The 12,097-nt window shown below is 42.4% G+C and overlaps 1 protein-coding gene across 1 annotated transcript; it reads right to left on the reverse strand.

The window, feature by feature from the left end:
- Positions 1 to 4,186: 4,186 nt before the first annotated feature.
- On the reverse strand, positions 4,187 to 6,939 carry LOC139367349 (uncharacterized). Its single transcript, XM_071105553.1, has 4 exons — positions 6,909 to 6,939; positions 5,573 to 5,665; positions 5,187 to 5,456; positions 4,187 to 5,068 (listed from the first exon to the last, which is right to left on the reverse strand). The coding sequence occupies exons 2-4, from the start codon at positions 5,642 to 5,644 to the stop codon at positions 4,187 to 4,189; spliced, it is 1,224 nt and encodes a 407-aa protein (XP_070961654.1). The 5' UTR covers positions 5,645 to 5,665; positions 6,909 to 6,939.
- Between the last annotated feature and the right edge of the window lie 5,158 nt (positions 6,940 to 12,097).

A 12,097-nucleotide genomic window follows, 5' to 3' on the forward strand; every position in this document is an offset into this window, starting at 1 on the left:
AGTGGAACGACATTTATTGGATATTTCAAACTTTTTTAACAAATCAAAAACGGAAAAATTGGGCGTGCAAAATTATTCAGCCCCTTTACTTTCAGTGCAGCAAACTCTCTCCAGAAGTTCAGTGAGGATCTCTGAATGATCCAATGTTGACCTAAATGACTAATGATGATAAATACAATCCACCTGTGTGTAATCAAGTCTCCGTATAAATGCACCTGCACTGTGATAGTCTCAGAGGTCCGTTAAAAGCGCAGAGTGCATCATGAAGAACAAGGAACACACCAGGCAGGTCCGAGATACTGTTGTGAAGAAGTTTAAAGCCGGATTTGGATACAAAAAGATTTCCCAAGCTTTAAACATCCCAAGGAGCACTGTGCAAGCAATAATATTGAAATGGAAGTGGAATGGAATCTGGCCTTTATGGAAGAGTGGCAAGAAGAAAGCCATTTCTTAAAGATATCCATAAAAAGTGTCATTTAAAGTTTGCCACAAGCCACCTGGGAGACACACCAAACATGTGGAAGAAGGTGCTCTGGTCAGATGAAACCAAAATTGAACTTTTTGGCAACAATGCAAAACGTTATGTTTGGCGTAAAAGCAACACAGCTCATCACCCTGAACACACCATCCCCACTGTCAAACATGGTGGTGGCAGCATCATGGTTTGGGCCTGCTTTTCTTCAGCAGGGACAGGGAAGATGGTTAAAATTGATGGGAAGATGGATGGAGCCAAATACAGGACCATTCTGGAAGAAAACCTGATGGAGTCTGCAAAAGACCCGAGACTGGGATGGAGATTTGTCTTCCAACAAGACAATGATCCAAAACATAAAGCAAAATCTACAATGGAATGGTTCAAAAATAAACATATCCAGGTGTTAGAATGGCCAAGTCAAAGTCCAGACCTGAATCCAATCGAGAATCTGTGGAAAGAACTGAAAACTGCTGTTCACAAATGCTCTCCATCCAACCTCACTGAGTTCGAGCTGCTTTGCAAGGAGGAATGGGAAAAAATGTCAGTCTCTCGATGTGCAAAACTGATAGAGACATACCCCAAGCGACTTACAGCTGTAATCGCAGCAAAAGGTGGCGCTACAAAGTATTAACTTAACTTCTTGACCATACTTGAGACGCAGACGTCTCAAGTATGCACCTGGAAATGCAAATGCGCTACGCTAAATGCTAAATGTACTCGTTACAACTCAATCCTTGATCAAAATTCACAAGCAGGGTATTGAATTAAAGCTACACTCGTCTGTGGAAAGAACTGAAAACTGCTGTTCACAAATGCTCTCCATCCAACCTCACTGAGTTCGAGCTGCTTTGCAAGGAGGAATGGGAAAAAATGTCAGTCTCTCGATGTGCAAAACTGATAGAGACATACCCCAAGCGACTTACAGCTGTAATCGCAGCAAAAGGTGGCGCTACAAAGTATTAACTTAACTTCTTGACCATACTTGAGACGCAGACGTCTCAAGTATGCACCTGGAAATGCAAATGCGCTACGCTAAATGCTAAATGTACTCGTTACAACTCAATCCTTGATCAAAATTCACAAGCAGGGTATTGAATTAAAGCTACACTCGTTGTGAACCTAGCCAGCAAGTCAGATTTTTAAAATGCTTTTCGGCGAAAGCATGAGAAGCTATTATCTGATAGCATGCACCCCCCAAAATGCCAGCACGACACGTAAACAACAGATTTTGCGGTAGCCGGCGCTACCCAAAACGCAGAAATAAAATATAAAACATTCATTACCTTTGACGAGCTTCTTTCTTGGCACTCCTATATGCCCCATAAACATCACTTTTTTCGTTTAAATCGGTCCATATATACCCAAAATAGCTTTGTATGGAAGCTGTGTCATTCAGAAAAAAACATCGTTTTTAAACGTTGCGTCATTTTTTAAAATTAAAAAAGTCGACGATAAACTTTCACAAAACACTTCGAAATCCTTTTGTAATCCAACTTTAGGTATTAGTAAACGTTTATAATCTATCAAAATGATTACAGGGCGATGTATATTCAATAGGTCTTCGCTTGCAAATCAATGGCTGCTAATGTCTTCATTAACAACATCCGGGTGAAGACTGGGAAAATGGATGCCAGATAGATGGATTTTCCAACAATTAATTCAATTGAAAATGACGACAATGGCGACATCGTGTGGAATTTGTATGAATTGCAGGCAGGTTGATATTAAATTCTGTTCTCTTTTAACAACTCGTGGAAGTGACTTATGGAAATTATTTTTAGCTTTCAGAGAGCAGTTTTTCTTGCATTTTTCAATGAAACACACGATCTGTTATAGTCACAGCCGTGATTTAACCAGTTTTAGAAACTTCAGAGTGTTTTCTATCCACACATACTAATCATATGCATATACTATATTCCTGGCATGAGTAGCAGGACGCTGAAAAGTTGCGCGATTTTTAACAGAATGTTCGAAAAAGGAGGGGGTAGAAGTAAGAGGTTTTAAGGGGGCTGAATAATTTTGCACGCCCAATTTTTCAGTTTTTGATTTGTTAAAAAAGTTTGAAATATCCAATAAATGTCGTTCCACTTCATGATTGTGTCCCACTTGTTGATTCTTCACAAAAAAATACAGTTTTATATCTTTATGTTTGAAGCCTGAAATGTGGCAAAAGGTCAAAGTTCAAGGGGGCCGAATACTTTCGCAAGGCACTGTAGGCTAGGGCAACAAAAACACTAACTGCTTGACCCAGTTGAATACAGTATAGGTATCTTACCGTTTCCTTGTTCATCACTAGTTAACATTAACTCTCCCCATAGGTTATCTGTACATCAAATTCAATTCCTAAGCAATTTATTTCAGTACACTTACAACTGACAGAAATTCTCTCTCATTCCGAGGTGATTCAAATGAACCTATTTGTGCAACTTCCATAGAAAAGCAGTTTATCTACTACTCCAACACTACTTGCTATGAGATTGTTCCCCAAGTAAGAGTTCACAGCGACAAGCAACTGAAACCTTACAGTATTAGAGATAGAAAAGAGGTATAGAAAAGTGCATATTTCCATCTGTGAAATGTCAACCTGCATAAGACCCATTTACAGTAATATGCAAACAATGTCCATTTTGATTAAAAGTTGTTTGACCAAACAAACCAGAACATTCTTTTTAAAACACCATTCAATATTAACTTATTTATCACTTTATAACACAGGTTCCCTGCTCGCTAGTTGATCCTTGAAGAAAAATTGCAAATACACAGTAGTAACTACAGTAGATAATGGCAAAAAAAATTGCTTCAAACCCCAAACAGAAAACATTTAAGAATAGTTGCAATAATACACTCAAAGATATTTGTCCATCTTGCCATACTGTCCATTACAAGGTGTACCAAACATGTTCTTTCCAAAATGTTCCATGATAACCAATATTAATGAACTTCTTAATTAGAAAAATAACATATTATTCAAGAATTAGAGGTATTATTTCTGTTGTATTACATTTCATGACATGACTCAGCCCTCAAAGCTCAACCCTTGGTGTGGAGGTTTCTGTTCCGGCTCATTGTTCAATCATGTCAACTTGGATGACAATCGCCTAATGGGGCAGCAGGTAGCCTAGTGGTTAGAGCGTTGGCCCTGTAACCGAAAGGTTGCTAGATTGAATCCCTGAGCTGACAAGGTAAAATAAATCTGTCGTTCTGCCCCTGAACAAGGCAGTTAACCCACTGTTCCTAGGCCGTCATTGTAAATAAGAATGTGTCCTTAACTGACTTGCCTAGTTAAATAAAAAGGTTAAAAAAAAAAAAAGTAGGCCATGATTGTAAAATAAATAAATGTACCTGACTTGCAGAGTTAAGTAAAGGTTACATATAAAAAAACATTACGGTAAGAGACCCTGCACAAACAGGACTGATAATGAAAAGTAAAAGGCACTGTTGTTCACCTAATACCTTTTTTGCACTATTGGTTAGAGACTGTAAGTAAGCATGTCACTGTAAGGTCGACACCGGTTGTATTCAGCGCACGTGACAAATAAACTTTGATTTGTTCAGCATGTCTATGACTGTTAAGTAAAGCCATTGGAATTGGATGTCTTCCCGTCTTTACCCTTCAGTGACTCCCTGTAGAGCAGCAGCCACTCGGTGGTGTGAGGGGGCAGCCGGCTCCTCTTGGCCCTGACGATGCAGGACGCCATGGGGAAAAGCCGGTCAAAGCCCCCTGATGTGGTTGGCACAGCCAGCAGTCCTCTGGAGCTGGGGAAACCGTGAGGCATCTCTCCAAAAAACCTCGGTGGAGCAGTCCCCATGCAGCACAGGCTCTGATAAGTACTGGTCCAGCTCAGACAGCTTCATGGTCTTGGCCGCAGGCTGGAGGAAACCGAAGATGAACTTGCGCTTGAGTTTGACGCTGCAACTGTTAGAGCTGGAGGCCTCATGGCTGTCTTCACTCTCTTTCTGCTTCACCAATGGGTTCCAGGAATCCATGTCGGTGACCGACGCCTCAAACAGCGTTCGGACCTGGAACTTGGAGGGGGCGGCCAGTGTGGAGGTGTCCCCCTCCTGCTTGGCGTAGTCGAAGGGCTGGAGCTTAATGAGGGGGTCCAGCGCCGTGACAAGGATCAGGTCCCTCTGCAGGATTAGGGGCTGAAAGTGTGTGTGAAGGCCAGATCGGAGCCCCTTGGAGAAGTGGCTGTAGTTGGTGGGGAGGGTCTCCAAGGTCCTGTCCAGGCCGATCAGAGAGGGGATGATGAGGGAGAAGGTGACAGCGTTGCTCTGCAGCACCTGGATGGCCTCCTCGAAGGGCTCCAGCAGGCCGATGATGTTCACCACCTGCTCTCGCTTGGCCCTCACCATGGGCGGGGAGCTGGACGAGTCCTTGGCTTCAATGCGGGCCTGAGAAAGCAGGGTCATGACCGAGCCCCACACCGCCTCCAGCACCATCCGCCGCATCGACACAAAGGTGGAATTCCAGTGACCACTGTCGGGTGAGGGGGTCAATGACATACCACACTCCTTCAGCAACATCTCGTTCCAGTAGGCGCTGAGGTGGAAGAAGGCCACCACGTTGTGTACCTGTGACAGCAGGCTAACCTATGGGCCCCGCATGGCCCAAATGCAACTTAAACTACTACAGGTCCAGGACAGTAGAAATATAGTTTGGGACAGAGGATTTTGGGTCAACTGACGTGACACGGTCAACTAGCCTGACGGGCCAGTGAGAATAAAAGTTAATGCTGGACCCTGCTGTGGCAAATGACCTTCCAGGTAGCAGTTTGGCAATCTCATCCCAGCGGTTCCACAGGACGCAGTGGGCTTTGTAGATGATCAGGTCCTCCTCTGGGGTCCATGAGGACTTCTTCACGTCCGGGTTGAGGTGGTTGTGCCAGCGCTCCCTGCACTGCTTCCCCAGGCGGCCCTTCAGGTGCTTGGCCACCATCGCCCACTGCTTGGTCCCATATTTACTCACCAGCTCAATGACCTACAGAGAGACAATGATGTAAGAAGGGGAAGGATAAATAATGGGCTGTGGAAATCATTTTCCTCTTTAAGGACAGCAAACTATCTGTATAATGACATTGGCTTGTTGATGCTCACCTTGTCATCCTCCTCCTTTGTCCAAGTACCCTTGATTATATCTGGATCCAGAGCCTTCATATAGCGGTGCATACATTGGTACTCTGTGCGTACCTAGAGGAAGGCAACTTTTGTAAGGTTTTACACAGATTTGCTCTTATTCATAGTATCAATCCTAACAGGATTAAGTTCCAGGTCCATCGTCCAAAAGTAACCATTGCCTTAAAAAGTGCACCCTTTAACAATAGAATGGCTAGGCATGTTAACCTTTTGAAAAGCTGGTTGGACTAAATAAGAATAAAATACTGCAGCTGCCCTACTTCGTGCATCTAGCTTTGTATTGTAATTTTGTAACACACATGTCCTTCAAACTGTGTAATAAGTTTTGTTAGTGTTCACAGACAATGTCCATTTATTGAAACGCATTGTTGGTTAAGGGCTTGTAAAGTAAGCATTTAACGGTAAGGTCTACTACACCTGTTGTATTCGGCGCATGTGACTAAATCAAATTTGCTTTGATTTGAAGCCCACCTACTGTATCAGTCTTGCAAACAATGTAGGTAACTATTGCCACTAACGATAAAGCCAATCTTCAATTTAGGCGTATCAGTTAAAAGTAATGTCTTCACCAATCAATGACACATGCACAATGCTAACTAAGTGGAACTGTTGTTAGTAAATTGTTGCAAACATGACAGAAAATGTCCAATTGACTGCAACTGGTGAAGAAGAAGCCGGTAACGTTAGCTGATTTGGCCATCTAGCAAACAACTACTAAGCGGCTGCTACTCTACTCTTTATTTGACTCTTATTCTTATCTAGCAATACGGACGCCTAGTCACTTTACCCTACCTTCACTTAACGTAAACTCACGTAATCTCGTATATCGCCTTGGTCCATACAATTGACCTTATTTTAGCGCCCCAAAAACATAATACTTCCAGATCAACTGTAATGTCAATACCATTGTAAAGCACAAAATCAATTACATGACCCCCACGCTGCCCGTTTCTGCATGATTCAAGCAGGCAATGAGCCCCATTTGGTATTTTTAAAAATGGCAGGTGGGGAAGCTAAACTAATGCGTGATAGTGAGAAGGAGAGATGTCGTATGGGAAAATTTCTTTTTTTCCACTCGATCTGTCCAACTTATCACCTTATCGCCAATAAAATGTACATAAAACACTATAAAGTGTTTATATAACGTGTCATTACATAACTATTTGAAGGTTTGTGTCGAATTTGAATCGGGTTTTTAGGGCGGTGCTAAAGTGATCTTAGAAGTAAACCGAGGCTTTGAGAATGATGATCGCATGCAATGAAGAGGAAAAAATGACTAGGTATCCATCCCCCTTACCCCCGTCACTGTCCATTTCTTGTTTTTAAAGATGAGAGAAGTGCTACACCTGGTGGAGAGAGGTTAAGATACATAAATAGTAGCTTTATGCATGCTGTACGTTACGACATGACACGTCAAGATGTAACGGAGGGTCAGTTTTTTCAACTTGTCTCCAATACTATAGAGCCATTACTATGTCGATCAACGCTTGAATAGAAACCTAGTTCACACCCCCGATGTTGACGTCAACACAGTCCCATTAGTTTTCTTTGTAGCCTCGTTCGAATGTCGCGGTTACTCACATTTGTACGGAATGGGGCGAGTTTACGTTACATATCTACCTCAAGTACAGCTGCACATTGATCTGGTAATCTCTGTATATAGTATAGCTCCATTATTTTGTATTGTATTGCTCGTGTTAGTTTAGTTTAACTCTACGTCGTTGGAAAAGGTTCGTAAAGCAAGCATTTCACTGTCTACACCAGTTGTATTCGGTGCATGTGATAAATACAATTTGATTTGCTGGCCACAATAACAACGGCTTCTAAACGAGTAATTCACTGTTACTGAACAGTTAGCTGGCTAACGTTACCGAGCTAGCTCCCAGCTCACAACCATAATGCACATGAAGTCCCCTGAAAATAACACCAGTGTACAAAAGCCTCAATGTTTTCAGGAATGCAGTGCCAGGTTCCTTGAATAAATTGAAGTGCATGGCTCCATTTCACAACTGTATGCAATAATATGGCCGATTGGCTTACCCGCACGACCACCAGGACATTTTCCTTCGCTTGGTCCAGCAATCCTCCAAAACCAAATGTTGCGGCCTTGCCTCACATAACTGTCTGTTCTGTCTGTTCAATCGACACTGAACTCTAACCGCAACAAACTACTTTAAGTTACAAAAATGTGCAAGTAAAGTAGCTAGACTATAGAACACGACTCCACAACTCATGCGTTTCAATATCTGTCTCGAGCCCAGCGCATTTTTTTTGTGCAGATTTTCCCGGGCAAGAGGGGGTTTGCAGAAGGGTACGTTCCAGACCATCAACCCTTCGCATTCTTCTTCTCCTATGATATCATGGCGGTCCACAAACAAACGTTTAAAGTGCATGCGGCCACCTACTGTTTATATCATTTTATTTCAACTTTATCTAACCAGGTAGGCCAATTGAGAACAAGTTATCGTTCTCATTTACAACTGCGGCCTGGCCAAGATAAAACAAAGCAGTGTGACAAAAACAACAACACAGAGTTACACATGGGATAGACAAACATACAGTCAATAACACAATAGAAAGATATATATATATACACAGTGTGTGCAAATGTAGTAAGATTAGGGAAGTAAAGGCAATAAATAGGCCATAGTGGCAAAATAATTACTATTTAGCATTAACACTGGAGTGAAAAATGTGCAGATGATGATGTGCAAGTAGAGATACTGGGGTGCAAAAGTGCAACAACAACAAAAATAACAATATGGGAATGAGTTAGATGGTTAGGGGTATTTACAGATGGGCTGTGCACTGGTGCTGTGATGGGTAAGCTGCTCAGACAGCTAATGCTTATAGTTAGTGAGGGAGATATAAGTCTCCAGCTTTAGTGAGTTTTGCAATTTGTTCCAGTCATTGGCAGCAGAGAACTGGAAGGAAAGGCGGCCAAAGGGGGTATTGGCTTTGGGGATGACCAGTGAAATATACCCGCTGGAGCACGTGCTATGGGTGGGTGTTAAGTTAAGACGACGAATATGTAGTGTGGGCCAGCCAACGAGAGCATAGAGATCGCAGTGGTGGGTATACTGTATACTACCCATCGCAGTGGTGGGTAGTATACAGGGCTTTAGTGACAAATCGGATGGCACTGTGATAGACTACATCCAATTTGCTGAGTAGAGTGTTGGAGGCTATTTTGTCAGCTTTACGAGGGTATGTTTGGCAGCATGAGTGAAGGAGGCTTTGTTGCGAAATAGGCCGATTCTAGATTTAATTTTGGATTGGAGATGCTTAATATGAGTCTGGAAGGAGAGTTTACAGTCTAACCAGACACCTAGATATTTGTAGTTGTCCACATATTCTAAATCAGAACCGTCCAGAGTAGTGATGCTAGTCGGGCGGGTGGGTGCGGGTTGAAGAGCATGCATTTAGTTTTACTAGCATTTAAGAGCAGTTGGAGGCTACGGAAGGAGTGTTGTATGGCATTGAAGCTCGCTTGGAGGTTTTAACACAGTGTCCAGAGAAGGGCCAGATGTATACAGAATGGTGTCATCTGCGTAGAGGTGGATCAGAGAATCAACCGTAGCAAGAGCGACATTGTTGATAAATACAGAGAAAAGAGTCAGGCCCGAGAATTGAACCCTGTAGTACCCCCATAGAGACTGCCAGAGGTCCGGACAACAGGCCCTCCGATTTGACACACTGAACTCTATTAGAGAAGTAGTTGGTGAACAAGGCGAGGCAGTCATTTGAGAAACCAAGGCTACTGAGTCTGCCGATAAGAATGAGGTGATTGACAAAGTCGAAAGCCTTGGCCAGGTCGATGAAGACAGTTGCACAGTAGTGTCTTTTATCGATGGAGGTTATGATATAGTTTAGGACCTTGAGCGTGGATGAGGCGCACCCAGATTGCATAGCGGAGAAGGTACGGTGGGATTCTAAATGTTCGGTGATCTGTTTGTTAACTTGGCTTTCAAAGACTTTAGAAAGGCAGTGCAGGATGGATATAGGTCTGTAACAGTTTGGGTTTAGAGTGTCTCCCCCTTGAATAGGGGGATGACCGCGGCAGCTTTCCAAACTTCAGGGATCTCAGACGATACGAAAGAGAGGTTGAACAGGCTAGTAATAGGGGTAGCAACAATTGCGGTGGATAATTTTAGAAAGAGAGGGTCCAGATTGTCTAGCTCAGCTGATTTATAGGGGTCCAGATTTTGCAGCTCTTTCACAACATCAGCTATCTGGATTTGGAGGAAGGAGAAGGGGCGGGGCTTGGGCAGGTTGCTGCTGCTGCTGCTGGTCGGGGTAGCCAGGTGGAAGGCATGGCCAGCTGTAATAACATAATAACGACACAATCCCCAGGAAATACAACTTAATTAAAGGTCCAAGCGTTTCGCCGGCGAGATTCTCACATGCCAAAGGAATAGAGTAGCAGCCAAAGAGTTAAATTGTGCACTTTTTAATAAAAGTAGATCATGTTCTCTTATGTAACGTATTCCAATTACTTTACTACATCACATTAATCACGCAATGATAATTAGTTTGATGGATACCCTAGGCTTTGTACGAGATTATAAATTACGTCGAGATTCCATCTTAATTCGCTGCAACTTTATGGAAAAAGGTTTATTCAATAAATCCAGCAACTCCTCTCATACTGGGAAGAAAAAAAATAAAACACATTTTCAGGCCTTAAGGGAAATTTTATTTCAAATGTAGTAGTACCCAGACGGAGAAAATCCAATACGTGTTATTTAGTTACATCGTTAGGGTAAGTTAACCAAAAGTGGACACACTCCAATCGGTTTCTAAGAAAATTGCCCAGACTTTGTAGACAGTTTAATAATGCTTAAACCTAATCTTTATCAAATTATCCATTAAAGATACCATCTCAAAACCTACATACATCTACGTATGGGTGGTTTAAATGTTATCTAATTATATTCCCAAAATTACTTTATCAAATCTCTAATTGATTATACACACACACAATTTATCTTATTTTAATATATTCACAGAATCCATATAAAACGTAAGAAATTCTTAGGTACTCACGAGAACCATTCCATTTGCCTCTTCAAGGACTCCATAGCTACAAAGCAGCTCTCCAAACATACTCCCAGCAGAACCAAAAAAAATAACTCTTGTTTCCCGGACAATGACCATGGGATCCTCAACGGTTCTCTAACCTCCCAGAAACCACGGCAAAATCAAACCTCTCAGGAACTATAGACCTTCCGCTGCTTTCTAAAATATCATCCTGCTCTCAATACCACCCCGTGATATTCTATGATGGGCGGTGAAGGAACGGAACCCCAAGATAGCGTTATTTCAAAGCTTATTTTCCAAATTTCAATAATCTGATTAAGCATATTTGTTACTACATATATGTTACTATCCAAACTTCTGATTAAGACTCATTTCCATATTCACACAACTCTCATATCACAGTCACACAATGCTATATTCTCAAACATACCTGATCAATTAGTTGTTTTTCAACAATATTTTAACCTGCAGGAATATTTTCTCATTTCTATCTCAAGTTTAGTTCTTAGGATAATACAACTCACACATTTGCATCTTTCAATACTTCTAAAATGGGGTACAGGTTTAAAACAATTACAGGTTTAAAACAAGTACAGGTGCACCTCACTATCTTATACTGTATAAATGGTCTTAACTAGTTCACACAGATTCCGGATGTTTTAACATTAAATGGCCAAAACCAGTTCACACAGATGCTAGACATTTAACGCTAAATTACCAAACCCAGGGCATACCTGGCTAGCACATTTCAAATATTTGGAATTCACCACTTCTGAGGATCACTTAGACGGTCTCACAGACACTTTTTAGAATGAGGTCCATCTTTCAAAAGGGTTTCACCAGGTACCGTGCTTCACACAGAACCCACAGTCAACTTGGCCCCACACCCCTACAGACCGCACCAATCCCTACTGTGATCAATTCAGTGTCAGGAGGTCACCCGCAACCGACCAATTATAGATGTCTTTGAGTCGACGAACTCGCAGATCTTCCTCCACTGACTCCGCCCTGTTTACGCCTCCACACACAGGAATACACACTCGACTAAAAACTTGACTTCGCGTGTGTCGCTCACCTCTTTATTAAAATGTTTTTTACACTAAGTTCGAGATGTGGTATCCACTCGACTCGCTGCCTCTCAGATCAAAGGTGGGTCCATCTGCATCTACTTTCCCATTGTTCCTCAACTGTAGTGTATGATATACGATTTTGTAGCTCTGAGTCTCTACTTTTATCCAATGTAAAAAACACAATTTTGCCTCCGAGTGGCACAGCAGTCTAAGGCACTGCATCACAGTGCTAGCTGTGTTACTACAGATCCTGGTTCGATTCCAGGCTGTGCTGCAGCCGGCCGTGACCGGGAGACCCATAAGGCGGCGCACAATTGGCCCAGCGTTGTCGGGGTTAGGGGAGGGTTTGGCCAGCCGGGATGTCCTCGTTCCATCG

This window comes from Oncorhynchus clarkii, chromosome 16 (genome assembly GCF_045791955.1).
Source record: "Oncorhynchus clarkii lewisi isolate Uvic-CL-2024 chromosome 16, UVic_Ocla_1.0, whole genome shotgun sequence".
Classification (NCBI taxonomy): Eukaryota; Metazoa; Chordata; class Actinopteri; order Salmoniformes; family Salmonidae; genus Oncorhynchus; species Oncorhynchus clarkii.